Source organism: Neomonachus schauinslandi, chromosome 13, assembly GCF_002201575.2.
Source record: "Neomonachus schauinslandi chromosome 13, ASM220157v2, whole genome shotgun sequence".
Lineage (NCBI taxonomy): Eukaryota > Metazoa > Chordata > Mammalia > Carnivora > Phocidae > Neomonachus > Neomonachus schauinslandi.
The window spans coordinates 85,875,765-85,892,157 of record NC_058415.1 but is presented as its reverse complement, the minus strand read 5'-3'; the positions used below and the strand labels follow the sequence as shown (position 1 = coordinate 85,892,157).

Here is a 16,393-nt window from a genome sequence, read left to right as displayed (position 1 = left end):
CCTGTGTGTACAATGGGTGTGGTGGACCAAATTATCACCGTGTCGCCGCTGGCTTAAGAAGGAATGATCATGCCTTGGTGGCCCCCCATTCTGTGCCAGGCTTTGCACCAAGCACTAGACCCTGTGAGGTAGGCGTGGCCAATGCCCCCTGCTCACAGTGAGGAACCTGTGGCTCAGGGAGGTCAGTGGCCCAGCCAGGATCACACGGCGACAAAGTAGCCAGCCAAGGCTGGAATTTGGGTTTGGGTGGTCCCAGGGCCCCAGGCCTAACCACAGAACTCTTCGCTGCTGCCAGTCCTTCCCCCAGACACCGAGGCTTAGAACAAACTGCCCTGTGGGCCAGCCTGACTCTGGCCAGACCCCCTGACAGCCCCCCGCCTAGCAGGCTCCATTCCTGGGGCCTGTGGTTTGTCTCCCGGGCCCTCCAGGTCCCATGGGCTTGTGGTCTGCTCCCTGCCCCCCTACACCCCACCCCCAGCCAAGGCCAAGGAGGCAGCCCCAGGGGCCCAGAATGGGGGAGGCCCTGGCCCCCGCCCCCTGTGGAGAGGATGGGGAGGGTGGGGCTGTGGGAGTTTCACTGGTTTAAAAATACACAGAGGAAGCGAGTGAGAGGGTGCGAGAAAGGGGAAGGGGAGGTGAGGGAGGAACCTCAACGCTGATGTCCTGAGCTGCGAGTGGCCACTTGCCCACCGGCCAGGGGCTTTGCACGACTTGCCAAGATGACGGAGGGGCCCAAGAAAGCCAGCAGAAAGTTCAGTGAGTGTGGGGTGCCCTTTGCACTGCCCTTCATCCCTCTGTCTGTCCGTCCAGCTCAGCCTCTCTCTGCATTGCTTCTTTATCACGGTCTCATTTCCGTTTCTCTTTCTGTCCATCTCTGCCCCTCTCCGGAGCTCCGGGCTTCTGCGTTCCTTGTCGCCAACCCTCCAGCACTCTGGCCCGGTAGCTCTCTCTGTCTCCTGCTGGTTTGGTTCTCCATCTGTTTCTTGTCTCTGACTCTCCCCATTTCTGTTTCTCTGTCCCTGCATTCATCTGTGTGTCCATCTCTGGTTTTCTTGGACCCCATGGCCGGGCAACTGAAGACTTCCACACACTCCACACCCTGCCTCTGGGACTGGTTCACACAGTGGGGCGGGGGGGGGGGGGGTAGTGCTGGGTTGGAAGTTACTGGGGCTGGAGTGTGTGTGGGTGTGCCATGGGATGCTGTCCCCCGTCCCCAGCATCAGTGACGCTGGGACTTGGTGCAACTCGATGAGGGGTCACAGCCACCAAGGCTCTATTTCCCCAGGGCGGTCCCCTCCTGGTCTCAGCAAACTTCTGCTTCCCCTGAGTCCTTCGGTCTGCCGGCATGGGGGTGGGAGGGGGCTGGTGTACAGGGCCAGGATTATGACTGCATTCCGATGAAAATACTAGGGCCCAGAGACTTGCCTGAGATCATATAGGGCTTCAGAGCAGGGCTCAATCCCATGTCCCTAAATTCAGGCCTCGGGTTCCCTCTACTGTCCCACTACTGTTTCCTCCAGACCCCCCGGTGCCCAAGAAATCGCAGTTCTTTGTCCCCCTCCTCGCACTGGCACGTTTCTGGCCCATGGCATAGCTTTCTAAGAGCGGGGCATCAGAATCAGTGTTTGTCAGAAGGCAGAGGCTAAGACCAAGTAGGGAGTGGGCAGGGCTGGGAGGAAAGCTCCAGAACACTGAGACACACACACACACACACACACACACACACACACACACACACACACCCCACGCGAGTCCAGAGCCCTGAGCCTTCATCCAGGCTCAGCCCTGCTGTGTGACCCTGGGCAAGTCCCTCCCCTCTCTGGGCCTCAGTTTCCTCTCTCATCAATGGGGGCATCCTACCTATATATTCCAACACAGTGGTGAGGACCCGAGGAAGCAGAGGGTGCCCAGGAAGTGAAAATGCAAGGGTTTTCCCTTTTCCCTCATCCGGAGGCCATAGGGTTGTCAGATGGTGGTGGCTTCGAGGAGGGGCAGTCCCACAGCTGGGGGCGGGGCGGAGGGAGCGCACACGCACCCCTGCGGAAATGAGGAGATGGTATCACCGAGCCCTGCCGCCTGAGTCAGGACCGTGCGCTCAGCTGACAGGAAGGACAGAACCTCAGAGAGTGGGCTGCCCAGGCTCCCAACAACCCCCTTCTCATTTCATCCCCCGCCCCAGGTGCTCAAACACACCCCGCTCCCTGCCCCTCCTCCCCCACGCACACAAACGCTTCACCTGCTGGCTAAGCCACCTCGGGGCGTTCCTTCCACAGCTCTAACCTGCACTTGGTCATCTGCAAAAAGGGAAATTAAACTTGTGCCATTGAACTGTGCTGGGACTTCAGTGAGGTGATGCTTGAAGCATATTTGACCAACCAGAGGCATTTACTGTGATCACCATCATAATTATCTTCATTACTTGTGGAGGCTGTTATGTTATTTACATGCTTTCCTTCAGTCCTCCTGCTGCCCACAGGAGGTGGGTACTACAGTCTCTGTTTTGCTGATGTGGAGAATGGGTCTCAGAAAGGTCAAGCGACTTGCCTAAGGTCACACAGCTAAGATGTGCAAGAGAAGAGATTGAAGCCCAGGGCTCCGTGATTCTAGAGCTGCCGGGTTATACCGTAACAGAGGGAATGTCTATGAAGCCCTGACCCTCCCTGAACCCTCAATAAGAGAAGTGACATGTATTTTTTATTGTTATTATTATTGCTGCTGACATTAACTCCTTTCCCTCCTCTTCTCCCCCGCAACCCCCAACCCCCAACCAGAGTTCTTCAAGTTCAAGGGCATCGGGAGTCTCTCCAACCTCCCTCGGTCCTTCACTCTGAAACGGTCCTCAACCACCATCAGTCTCGGGTCCCATCTGGAGCCTGATCCCTTTGAGGCTACACAGGATGACATGGTGACTGTCCCCAAAAGCCCCCTAGCCTACGCCCGCTCCAGCGACATGTACAGCCACATGGGCACCATGCCTCGTCTCAGCACCAAGAAGGCTCGGGACCAACAGGCTACCCAGGAGACCAAGGAGGTGGGCCCAGAACCCCACTTGGTGCCCCAAGGTCTGTCCAACCCTCCAGGCGTGGAGGCAGCCAAGGAGGTGGTGGTGGGGACCAATGTCCCCCTGGAGGACACGCCAGCAGTGGGACCCAACCCTTCTGCAATGGGCCCCATGGAAAAGCCTGAGGATCCCAGGGCAGACAGAAAAGAAGAAAGAGCCCCCAGGAATGTGCCTCCAGAAAGGTGGGTGCCCACCAGGGGAGGGGGAGGGTGGGACCTGCAGAAATGGTGTCTCCAAGCCTCCTGCCAATAGAGCCTGGAGAGGACCCCCCGACACACACAGCGAGGGGGGGAATAAAAACCCTACGCATTAATCAAGTGCATACTACAGACCAGGCACTGTGCTTCATCCTTCACTTGCAATTAATTCTCAGAAAACAAAACAAGGGGGTGCCTGGGTGGCTCAGATGGTTAAGCGTCTGCCTTCGGCTCAGGTCATGATCCCAGGGTCCTGGGATCGAGTCCCACATCGGGCTTTCCGCTCAGCGGGGAGCCTGCTTCTCCCTCTGCCTCTCTCTCTCTCTGTCTCTTATGAATAAATAAATAAAATCTTTAAAACAAAACAAAACAAGGGACACCTGGGTGGGTCAGTCGGTTAAGCGTCTGCCTTCGGCTCAGGTCATGATCCCAGGGTCCTGGGATCGAGTCCCATATCAGGCTCCTTGCTCAACGGGGAACCTGCTCCTCCCTCTGCCTGCCTCTCTCTCATTCTCTCTGACAAATAAATAAAATATGTAAAACAAAACTAAACAAAAACAACTGGGGAGGAGATTCTGTTATTTCCATATGACAGACGAGGAAGTTGAGATTCAGAGAGGGAAAGTCATCTGCCCCAGTCAGGTTGCACATCTGGCGAATGACAAGGTGGGATTTGAACTAAGACCCACCTGACTTGCCCTAGGCAGCCTCCAGCAGGGCCTTCCACAGCTGGTTGGGTCCCAAACCCCATCACTGGATCCCTGCCCAGGGCCCCCACACCCAAATCACCACCTTTAGTTCTGCTGGACATCACTGCTCCCCTGGGTGCCACTTAACTTAGTTATAGGGTAAGTTGAGTTCATGAAAAATACAAATAGTGATGATATGACCCTAGCTCCCATTTAGGAAGCACCCATTCTACTGGGTGTCAAAACCAATGTTACTCACAGACAACTCTGTAAAAGCATCTGTCGTTAGCCCCATCTTACAGATGGGGAAACTGAGACTCAGCCAAGGTGGCAGAGCTAGATTTGAGCAGAAAACCGCCTGCCGCTTGTGGCTGCACACTCACCTCTCACATTGTACCCACCACCTTTGAAACCCTGCAGCTGTGTGCTTCATGCCCTTGGGAGACTCCTCAATCCCATCCATTGCAGTCTCCAGCTTTTCAACTCTCACAGCCTGTGTCTAAACCGCACTAGTCAGATGTGCTTCTTGAAATAAAGAAGAAAAAGGCCCCAGCTGAGCAAAAATAAACCTCTCTTCAATGGCTTTTCCCTGAGACACCAAGCACAGCTTCTGTGCACTGGGGTAATTGAGTCTAGACCTCTGTTCAACGGGGGAGCAAGACTTTGTAAAGCTGCAGGATGAATCCAGCCCAGACTCTGCCTCTTACTGACTGCATGACCTTGGGTAAATCTGTTCCCTTCTCTGAGCCTCAGTTTCCTTGTGGGACAGAAAGGCATAATGAGAGCACCTACCTTGTAGGGCAGTGATGAGAATTCAAGAATAACATACAGGACTTGTAAAATCTTAGCACAGTGCTTGGTACACCACAAAGAGTTAAGTGCTTTTCCTTCGTCTCTGATATCTCCAGGCTGCCGTCTTCTGCCATCCCCCTCCTTAGTTCAGCCTTACTTGGGCGTGGAGGAGCAAGGATTGTTTTGTTTTGTTTTGAAGATTTTATTCATTTATTTGACAGAGACACAGCGAGAGAGGGAACACAAGCAGGGGGAGAGTGGGAGAGGGAGAAGCAGGCTTCCCGCGGAGCAGGGAGCCCGATGTGGGGCTCGATCCCAGGACCCTGGGATCATGACCTGAGCCGAAGGCAGACGCCTAACGACTGAGCACCCAGGCGCCCCGAGGAGCAAGGATCGTATGTGAGGAAGAGGGCCTGATAGGTTCTGGGCCGTTCTGAGGCATCCTAAGGTCTGAGATGTGCATTGGGAGTTTGCAGGAGCGGGGCGCATGGAGGGGCGTGTCTAGGGGCGTGGCCTTTTCAGGCTGCACGGCGAGCTGTCGGGGGAAGCTGGCGTTGGAACCGGGCGGGCCGAGGAGGAAGGGTGCGCTCGGGGGGCGTGGCCTTCCCGGCCCCGGCCACCGACAGATGAGGGAGGGCGGAGCGAGACAGGAGGCGGAGGGGCGTGCTGGAGGCGGGGCGTGTCCTTCCCGGCGGGAGGTGTAAGCTGTGGAGCGGCCCCCGGCCGAGGACGAGGGGCGTGTCCGGGGCGTGGTCTACAGGTCAGGCTCCGCCCCCGAAGTACTGCACTGAGCTCCACAGCTCCGTGGCCTGAGAAAGGCGGGAGCTATCGGGCTGAGGAAGTGTCCAGGCTGCAGGCAGTGACCGCGGGGAACCATGACTGCAGTGGGACGAAGATGCCCCGCACTGGGACCCAGAGGGTGAGTGACTGAGCTGGGCCTGAGGAGGGCCTGCGGGGTTGGGAATGGTTTGAGGGGAAATCAGTGCCCTTGGGGCAACCAACAAAGCAGGATACCCTGTTAGCATCAGGGACTTTTAAATTTCCTTTTGGTGTAATTCTGTCCCTGCCTTGTCCTTGCACAGGTTGGGCATTTACTCCTCACAACAGTCCCAGAAGAGGGGCACTATTATCATCCCCATTTTACAGATGAGGAAAGGTCCGATTTACTTGCCTGCAACAGTGTGGAAGGTTAGAAGTTCACCTTCCTGGCTCGTGCCCTTAAAGGCTGGGCAGCCCGTTCCCCTCCAATAGGGCCAGGGTCTCTGGGAAGGATGGTCCTGAGAAACCTTGAGGATGTCAAGTCTAGGACCCAGGCTTCCACCCTGTGAGCAGGGGCCCTGGTGGTCCTGGCAGTGCCTCCGGCATCAGGCCTGCCCCACAGCTGGCAGAGGAAACAGACTGCCCTCCATCCCCCAATCATCCAGAGTGTCCAGTGGTCCTGAGGGGGGTGGGGTTAGCGGATTCGATTGAGGCCCCTCCTGGTGTCCTAAGACCCAGTGTCCCACTTGCCCTCCAGACCAAGCAGGAGGCCAGGAATTAAACGTTTCTTCCAGGAGCCCCTGAAGCCCAGCCCTGCATCCCGGAGAGCTGCTTTGCCTGTATGATCTCAGATTTGCCCTGCCCTACTCTGGGCCTCAATCTCTCAGCAGCCCAGATGGGACTGGAATGGTCTCTGATGATACATACAGTTTGGAGAGGAGGATATTTGAGAACTGCCACTGAGCAAGACTGGGGCCCCATTCCCGAGTGTCCCAAGGGGGTCATCTCAGTGGCTGTTCAGGGAGTGGTCTAAGCTGAGGTAGATGGTGTCCCTCCCCTACCCCCTAGGAGGCAGGCTGCACCTGGAGCAGAAGGAAGGAAGAGGAAGAGGTGAGGCTGCAGGAGTTTCCTGGTGCCCTGTTCCCTGCTGAGATCATGGGGGATGAGGAGGAAGGAGGGAGGAGGGGCCAGTAGCACAAGGGCTGAAGGGCCTTTAGCTCCCAGAAAGGAGAGCACCAGCCTTGCCTCCCCCTCCCCTCCCCCCAGCACCTCAACCTTCTGCAGGGAAATAGCAGGTCCAGAGAGCCCTGACACCCTCCCCTTCGGTCCGTGGTAAGGAGGAAGAAGGGGAGGCCCAGTGAAGAAAGGAGGCCCCAACACCTTCCACCACATCCATGCCTGCACACAGGAACTGTCAGGCCAGGGTCCTCCAAGAGGTGGTCAAGATCCGGCTCACAACTGGCCAGACCCTGCCTGAAGCACCCCACAGGTGCCATCTAGTACCCAGGCCCTGTGAAGGGCACCTCTACTTGCTTCATTTTACCAGTGAGGACACCAAGACTCAGAGAGGGGAAAGGATTTTCCTGGGGTCACAGAGAGATTAAGTGACAGAGCCTAGATTTGACCCCAGGCTTGACCAGCCCCCAAGTCACTAGGTCACATTTCACCTCCCGCCAAGTACATTTCTACATTCCTTAAATGACCTCCCATAAGCCCCTGGAAGGGAGATAATGGGAGCTCATTTTGCAGATGAAGACACTGAGATTTTGTGAGGTTGCTTGAGATGACACTTTAGTTGAGTTGGAATTTTATTCCCTTTAATATTTAGTGTGATGCAACTATGCCCTAGACACTCTTGGAAGTTTTGGGGAGACAGCGATGAGCACAGCAGACAAAACGCTGCTATCATGGAGCCCCCATTCCAGTGTGGGGGAGACGTGATAAGACAGGAGTTATATGGTCATACAGAAGAGAAGCGCTGGGAGAAATATTGAAACCAACTAGGGGAACTGGTCACAGTAGGGGAATGTCTGGTGGTAGCAATTTAGGAAGGTTAGCCAGAAGAAAGGTCTCTTTGAGGTGATGTTTGGACAAAGGGATGAGGGAACAAACCCTGTTGATATCTGGGGAAGAGTGTGCCAGACCAAGGGAACGGCAGGTACAAAGGACCTGAGGTAGGAGTGTCCTTAGCAGGTTTGAGGAGCAGCCGAGACCCACAGTGGCTAGAGGAGATGAAGATGGGGCCTGGGGAGTGGAGTGGTGGGAGGCGTGGCCAGAGAGGAAATGGGCTCAGATAATGGAAGGACCTCCCTTTGACCCAGGGAGATGCAGCCATCGTGGGCCTTGAGTAGAGGAGGGCGTCACTCTGATTTATGTTTTATGAGGACCTCTCCTTTGCGGAGGATTTGAATGCAGTTCTACTCATCGTAAAGTGTCACACCCAAGTGTCCTTTCCCCCCTGCCAGATCACAGAGACCCAGCCCCCTCCACCCCACTCCCAGAGCTGTTCAGAGGGAGATTTGGAGAAGGTGGCACCCCACAGGAGAGCTCGGGACACCCAGCCCTGTGACAGGCACCGAGAACAGGCCAAGAACCATCCCCCCCTCCCCATCCCATTTCCTTTTGGAATGTTGATTCTGGTCCAAGAATTCCCAACACTGCCCAGAGTCTCACGACCCTCTCGGCCCTGCAGAGTGACGTCAGCAGCTGGGCATCTGGTAGTGATTACCCACCAGGGGAGGGGGCTGTGGTGGGCCCAGCCTGTTCGGTCTCCTCAGGCTCTGGGCGGCTGGTCCTTGTCTTCCGAAGGGGCCCAGCTGCTCCCGGATCTCATTTCCTGTGGAGACTTTCTCACAGTCCTTGAGACCCCCGGATGCCTCAGGCTGTGGGAACTGCACTGGCTCAGGAAGGACGGACTGTACCCCCACCCCCAGCTGGAGCCACATCCCCCAAAACCCTCAGGGGACCTTGTTTGCAGAATCCTGGAGCTCTGTGGAGTATGGGGAGGAAGTTGGGTACATCACTGACTGCACAACATTGAGCAACTCACTTGCCCTGTCTGACCCTCAGTTTCCCCATCTGTAAATTGGGGACAATAACAGCACCCAGGTCATAGGGGCACTGTGAGAACTAGATGAGGTAGACCATTTGTCCTGGGCTTAGCCCAGGGAAGCTCCAGTACAAGGAACTGCTCTTGCTCTCACCATGCCCATGTTTCGGAAGAGTTCACTGAGGCCCACTGAGGGGGACATGCCCAGGGTAATGCTGCTTCCCCCCTCCCAGTGGAGGGCCCTCTCCAGAGCCTGAGAGGGTCTTCTCTCCTCCCATCCCTGCTCCATTCCTTCTTCTTGACATCGATTCTGGGCTCATGGTCCCATTGAAATATTAGTTTTCTTTGCCCTCCCCTCCCCACCTTCTCCTCATCTCCACCCTGAAGCACTGCCCTTTTTCCAGGGGAGCCTGCCTCGTGCAAGGAACGGATCTAGTCTGAGCCAGCTGTGTGTCCTGGACCAAGTTACAAACTCCACACATGCCCTCCCCTTTGCTCTTCTCCAGCAGAATTTGAATATCAATTAGTAGCTCTCAGGGCTCAGAAGCCTCAGAAAGAATGGCCCCCATCTGCCCTATAATCACAGGGCTTGTACCCTTTCTAAACACCTGCTGGCAAGCTCACCACTGTCAAGAAGACCGAGGGCACAGAATGGTGGAGAAGGAGCAGGGATGTCTTCAAGACAGTGGCAGGCAGCCCATCTTACAGGAGGTGGGGCAGGCCAGGGGCTAAAGCCAAGAGCCTACCTGGCAGAGAATCCCAAAGACCCCATGGCAAGGTGCCCCAGGGAAAGACTTTCTACCTCTGCTCTCTCTGCCCAGGGCCTTTAAAAACTAAGGAGCACAGAGCACTATTGCTTTTTGACCAGGGTGAGTGATGGTCGGAGCGAAGGGTCGAAAGAGTCTTCAGTCCCCCAGGAAGGGCAGAATGGGAGATCTCCATGGCTGGCAGCTGGGGCAGCAAGAGGAGCCTCGCAGGGTTTGGGAACTCTGCACCCCTCCTTTTCAGGATCCTTGTGGCCCCTCTGGGGAGACAGTTATGCCCATTTTACAGAAGAGGATAGTTGGACCTCAGAGAGGTGAAGGCAGGGGGAAAGCTGAGAAGCAGGGAGGCAAAGGTTGGGGAAGTGTCCACGTGGCCAGGCCTGGAGACCCAAGGGCACAAACTGGCGGTCAGAGAGGCAGTAGCCAGGTAGTGGGCCTCTGCAGAGGGCAAGTCTGCCCGTGGCAAGGGAGGGCCAGGGTGGGATGGGACAGCAGCTGCTCTCTACTGCCTCTCCTCCAGGATCCCTTGGGGGGGCCTCACCCTTTCCCCCGGGCCAGGATGGAGGCCTTGAAAGTAAAGCTCAGATTTAAAACTGTGTTGGGGAAATAAAGGATAATGGGCTCTAATTACTGCTCATTAATCCAATTAATTAAGCTAATGTATGCAATAAGTGGTATCAGTTATCGGAACAAATCAGTTAATACAGGCAATTAAAGGGGTTGGTTATTTGAATAATTAATATGGCTGATTAATGGGACTGATTTAGCTCAATTGTCAGTATTATTTATTAATTGATTTCACCACTAATATTAGAGAGGAAGTGCCTTTTAAGTCCATGAAATAAAAAATAAGTTAATTAATTGATGGAGCTGAGTTTTTATTTTTTATTTATTTTTTATTTTTAAGATTTTATTTATTTATTTATTTGAGACAGAGAGAATGAGAGAGAGAGAGCACATGAGAGGGGGGAGGGTCAGAGGCAGAAGCAGGCTCCCTGCCGAGCAGGGAGCCCGATGCGGGACTCGATCCAGGGACTCCAGGATCATGACCTGAGCCGAAGGCAGTCGCTTAACGAACTGAGCCACCCAGGTGCCCTGGAGCTGAGTTTTTAAAAATGGAAGCTTTGATTTCTGCATTTGATTATTACAACGGGAGGGAGAATGTTCTAGAAATCTCTAAGCACACTGTGATCTGAAGGCCAAGTAGGAACCACTCTGGCCCTAAGGGAGAGAGGAGGTTCCAAACAAAGGGAACATCATGTGCAAAGGCCCTGAGGCTGGAGGGAGCAGAGCTCTTTGGAGGATGTGCAAGCAGGCTAGAGTGCAAGGAGGAGCAAGGGGACAGAGGAGGGTTGGCTGACTGTGCCAGCCACAGAGAGCTGAGCCTTGAGAACCAGACTTTGTTGCATGGGGCTGCTGTATGACATGTATTCATTCAAAAAAATCTTTATGGGGTGCCTGGCACTGCTCTAGGCAGATCCCAATTCCTGTCCTCTCAGAGCTTATGTTCTAGTGAAAGAAGATAGTCAATGCATGGCAGGTCAGATGAAGTGCTTCAGAGAAAAAGTAGAGGGAAGGGAGGTGGGGAGTGCTGAGAAGTTCACACTTTCAGATGGGTGGTGGGGGAAGGCCCCACTGAGAAGGGGACATTTTAGTAAAGATCTGATGGAGGGCAGGGTGGGAACTTGGTGGTATCTTGGGGGAAAGTAGTCCAGCAGAGGGGACAGAAAGTGCAAAGGCCCTGAGGTGGGGACAAAAGCCAGCAGGAAGCCAAGCGTGGCTGGAGCAGCAAGAGTGAGGGGATCAGGATAGGACATTGGGTGGGAGAGATGGTGAGAAGCCAGCCTGTAAGGCTGTCATGGGACTTCGGCCCTTACTCTGAGTGACACTGGGGGCCACTCCAGTGAGTTGAAGCGAAGGAGATCCGTGATCTGACTTTCACTTTAACAGGAGTGCTCTGGCTGCTGGAGTGAGAACAAGTCACAGAGGACACACACAGAGGCAGGGAGGTCAGTGATGAGGTGTGGCAATAGTCCCGGCCAGTGATAACAGTGGATCAGAGGCAGACATGGTGACATTATGTCTTGGAAATCCTGGAGTGTTGTAGAGGGGCAGGGTGATGTGATGGGGACTAAGTGTGGCCCCAAGCCGGCAGTTTCTTGGGCCTTGGCCTCCGCCCTGAGCTCCCCCATTGGCTCTGCCCACCCCAGCCCACTTGTACTTTGGTGCAGGCACCCCCCTCCCCAAGGCTCTGTTCCCTCCCCAGGGCCCCAGGGGAAGGAGACAGGAAGCAGGAGGAAGCACTGGGGCGATCCCAGTGTCCTGGCCAATCTGTTCCCAGCAGTGGGCGGATTTCCGGGACTGAATGGCCGGAAACTCTGGGATGGGACACCTCACCCGGGAAAACCTGGCAGAGGTGAATGTGCAGGGGAGGGGTCCCCACTCCACCTCGCTCCCACCACTGCTTCTCAATGAGGAGCCCCTGGCCTCAGGAGCTGGGAGCCCCGTGTGGAATTCTGCCCTGGGAATACACACCTTATCCATGTAATTTAACCAACTGAGCCACCCAGGTGCCCTTTTATCCATGTAATTTAATAAATTATGTTTATTTTATTAAATTTATGACATTTAAATTTAAATATTGGGCTTTGGATGGGAGGAAGAAGTTCCCCAACGTTTGACCTCCCTCCCTATTTTGCAGATGGGAATACTGAGGCCTCTCCTAGCCAGAGAACCAGGGCCCAGCCTGACAAAATTAATCCTCATGCTAGTGATCAACACTGGTTGAGTATTTACTATTCATGTCTTCCTTTAAGCAAACGTAAGCTCCTACTATACGCCGGGCACTGTGCCGGGGGCTTAATGATGAATAAGACAAAGTCAATGCCCTCTGAAGTTGTCAGGTAGTTAGTTAACAGTCAACAAATAAATGTAAAATGATCATTTCAGGCAGAGACTGAGGAAAATAAAGCAGGGCTGAGGACAGAGAGTGAAGGACCAGGGACTCTTCTAGGTAGGGTGGTCAGGGAAGGCTTCTCTGAGGAGGGGCATTAAGCAGAGCCCTAAATAAACTAGGGGGAGGGGCAAGCTGCATGAAGATCCGGAGGCAGGGCATTCTAGGCAGAGAGAACAGCAAAAGGCCCTTGTAAGAGTGAGCTTGGCGAGGAGGCCAATGTGTCTGGGCAGAATGAGGGATAGAATGAGTGAGGGAGGCATGTTGGGGTTTGGCGAGGTGGGTGGTCAGGCGCCACCAGGCTACCCAAGGCCTTGTAGGCTGGGGAACATATGTTCTGGTTGATGCCTGTTTTTCTGTCATAACGATGGTACCTCTTTACTCTCACAAGGGAATAAAGTTCTGGCTTGGGTGATACATTACATGGCCAGCCATTTGCAGGCCACAGAGAGGGGTTTAGATCTTGTTCGGTGAGAGGAGGGTGGCCAGGGGCGTGTGGGGGGTGCTCTGTGCCCGTGACCTGCTTGTTTTCACCTGAGTGCCTCTGGGGGTGGAGTGGAGGCCGAGTGGGGTGTGAGAACAGACAGAGAGCCAGCGAGAAGGCTGCTTGCTGTGTGCTCCATAGAGCACAAGGGGCTTCTGGATGGAGCAAGGGCTGACCCTCGGAGAGATGTGGTCAGGACCTATTTTGAAAGTAGAGCTGCAGGATTTCCTGATGGGGTGGGTGTGGAGTGTGAGCAGAGGAGGAGGCACAGATGACTGCAGATTTTTTGGCCCAACAAAGTAACAAGGATGCAGCTGACATCAACCGAGATGGGAAGCGGATGTGGGGAGCAGGGGCGTGGCAGCAGGGGGCGGGTAGCGACAGTCCAGCTTTGGATGTGGCAAGTTTGCCATGACTTCAGAGGATGCCATGACATGCAAGAGGAGATGCTAAGGAGGGAGTTAGGAGGGGCAGTTCCAGGCTGCATCAGAGAAAGGATGGCATGTAAGGTCAAGGACCCGGGGAGGTGGCTCACAGTGCCCCTCGCCCCTCCCGAGGAAGGATACTATTTATCTGGCACCTGGGAAGGATAGCCACTCCCGGCCTCTGGCCTCTCCAGGCCCCTGAAGGCTGAGAGGATCGGTTCCACCATAGCCAACAGTCACCAGCTCGGTGTGCTGCTGAGTGGGCCATTCTGCACTAGGGAGAGAGTGTAGGGTGAATGGGGGGCGAGGAGGCTGAGCCCCAGCCAGGGGCCACCAGAGATTGGAGTGGAGTGGGGTAAGAACTCTCCAGCGTCCTGAAGCTGGCCGAAAACAGCATGATTCCAAAAGCAGGCCGCTTGTTAGGTGTGTAACATTGATCAGCTCCCAGAGTCCTTGCAACAGCCCGATGAGGCAGAGCTGTCATTATCCCCAGTTTCCCAGTAGGAAACCCAGGCTCAGAGAGGTGAGGGGACTGATCCAGGGTCGCACAGCTGGCGAGTGGAGGGGGAGCCCTGCCAGCAGACTCCGGTGAGTGCTGTCTGGTGCGATGCCCCCTCCTGCCTTCAGGATGAGCCCTCTGGGGCGCTAGGGTCAGGTGCTAGCACGAAGCAGGTGGGCAGAGGCTGACAGCTGGGGAGCCAGGTAGGACTGGGGACACTCACCGCTCTTCTCTCCTTCCAGGGTCGTTGGAGAGCCAGAGGCTGGCGGGGACTATGTGAAGGTAAGCGGGGCTGGGCAGGGATGGCTCAGAGCCTGCTCCATGAAGGGCAGAGTTCTTTTCTGAGCCTTGTTAGAGGCCAGACCTCACTGCCTGGTCCCAAGAGGAGAGGGTCTCAGGGTTGGAGTGGCGCTTGGGATCTGGTTTCACTCCCAAGGATCTTCTTCCCATGCCTGCCATCATTCTCTCCTGGCCCCAAACCCAGGACCCCCCACAGTTTGTGACCACCAGACCATCCCCCCCACCACCACTTGCCCCCTGCCCTGGGCCCTGGGATGTCTCCTCGTGCAGATCCAATCCCACCCGCTCTCTGAGCATGTGCTGGTGTTAAGAGGTAGGAGCAAGAAAAGACACCTCGGTTTTCATCACAGAGAATGGGCCCAGCTCACATTTACCACAAGCTGAATTTGTTCTGGACACTGGGAATGTTGAGAATGCAGCTTTGAAACAATGATGATAAAGAGAGTAACATAACATCACGCGAGCCTACTGTGTGCAGAGCCCTGTGCTGGCTGCCAGCACTGGAGGGGAGATATTTCTGAGCTCTGTACATGAATGAGGTCTTTGACTTCCTCCCTCCCCACTGGGCAGGGAAGGCCTTTGTGTACCCATGGACATATGGGGAACTTGGGGGCCAGAGATGCCCAAAGACGCACAGTGATTTGCCCATAGCCACACAGCTACTATGGGGCAGAACTGAGACTGCAATCCAATTTTATTTGATGCCAAGACCATGGACAGGGTCCTTGGCCTTCCACCTCCAGGAGCACACACGAGAAGCCAGGCTCCCTGCTGAGCACGGAGCATACAGCAGAGGGCTGGGAGCATGAGGTCTTGTGTTCAGAGGGCTCCTGGTCCACCTGGGGACCAGGAGAGAATCACATGGTTGTTTGGGCTTGTGTTTTGTAATCCAGCAGATTTAGTCCCAGATCTGCCACTTACTTGCTATGTGGCTTTGGGTTTGTGGGTCACCTTCCTGAGCTTCAGTGTTCACTGTATGAAATGGGGGTAGCAGTGGCTCCTCCCAATGAGGGTTGCTATGGGCTCAATGAATCTGTGCCCATAAGTAGGGTTGCTGGGCCTGGAATAGAGCAGGCTGGCCCAGCTCCTGATCCCAGGGACATTCCATCACCCGAGATGCTGCCTATAAAGCCCTGTGTAAGTGACTAGCCATGAGGCAGCATGGGAAGTGCTCAAAAATCTGCCCCTCACTATCATCAGAAGCTTCAGATAGGAAGCCACTGGAGTTCAGCAGGTAAGGGATGACTTTCAGCCTGGGAGATGGGGAGAGGGAGATCAAGGAAGTCTTTCTGGAGGAGGAGGCATTGAAACCAAGCCATTGCAGTTGACCAGGAACATTCGCCAACATTTTGTCCCCAAAGGAAAAGCTGAAAAGGAGCAAAGATAAGCAGAGATAGTAGAGTGGTCCAAGCAGAGGCAAGAGTGTGGGCAAGGTCAGAAAGCAAGCTGAGTGAGCCCGGGAAGTGCAGCCCAGGGTGGTGAAAAGTTGAGCTGGAGCTGCTCCTGGAATCTGGGCCCTGGCTCTTCATTCAGAGCCCTTACACCACAGGGGGACAGAGGCCTCAGGGAGAACTGGCACCAAAGCCAGTGGGTAGGACACAGGGGCACACATTTTAGCACTCCACAGTTTTCAGATACCTGGCAAGGTAGTGAGATCTCCATCACTGATGGTAGTAAGATCCCCATGAGGACTATTAGCTTTGTATTTTTCCTTTAGTTTATAGGGCTAAACATGTACTTTAAAATACTATAAAAGAAATATACCTGTTCACTGGAACTGATTAAAGGATGAAGTCAAAAGAACAGTTTTAGCTTCAAGCCTCAGACGGTGGTAGAATCAATAGTCAATTACCAACAATCCATTCCTGCCCTGAGGTACTAGCTTCCAGAACTCCAGGGTTCTCAGACCACAATGTGAATAATTGGATTCCAAGTCAAGGATTCTGAAGTTCCAAGACCATAAAATTCCATGCTCCATGCTCAGAGCTTCATGTGTATTTGTGGAAAACAATCGAACAACTGAGGCCCAGAGAGGTAGACTGACCTCCCTAATGTCTCACAGCCTGTCAAAAGGATTTGTGCCCTAGGCCTGACTGATGCAGAGTCAGTGATGACCACCCCCCCACCCCCCGCTTAATTCTAGGACAAAAAGTCCAGATTGTAAGACAATAAGCTTGACAATAATAGCATGCATTTATTGAACACTTACTTTATGCCTGGCTACTTAATGTGCATCAAAGTCAGCCAAGGCTCAGAAGAGTTCTGTGAGGTCAGCACAAGTATGTTTTCCAGATGAGTGAATCAGGGCTCCAAGAGAAGGGGCTGGTGGGGTAGAGGTGGGGGACCCCGCTAGCTGAACCCAGGTTGGTGCCCTAAGCATTGAGCCTTACTGGCTCTCTGCATGCACCCCCAGAGTCTGTC

The 16,393-nt window shown here is 54.5% G+C and overlaps 1 protein-coding gene across 2 annotated transcripts in view; it reads left to right on the top strand.

Annotated features, from left to right (window-relative positions):
• Window positions 1-453: 453 nt before the first annotated feature.
• The window catches only part of SH2D3C (SH2 domain containing 3C), a 29,710-nt gene continuing 13,770 nt past the window's right edge, over window positions 454-16,393 (top strand). The window contains exons 1-3 of one of the 2 annotated variants that reach the window (XM_021691334.2): window positions 454-756; window positions 2,772-3,243; window positions 13,915-13,954. In XM_021691334.2, coding sequence (XP_021547009.1) covers window positions 720-756; window positions 2,772-3,243; window positions 13,915-13,954 — 549 coding nt within the window. In that variant the 5' untranslated portion in view covers window positions 454-719. Of the gene's footprint in view, window positions 757-2,771; window positions 3,244-5,567; window positions 5,659-13,914; window positions 13,955-16,393 lie in introns of those variants that run through there. The other variant, XM_044920457.1, reaches the window with a different exon arrangement.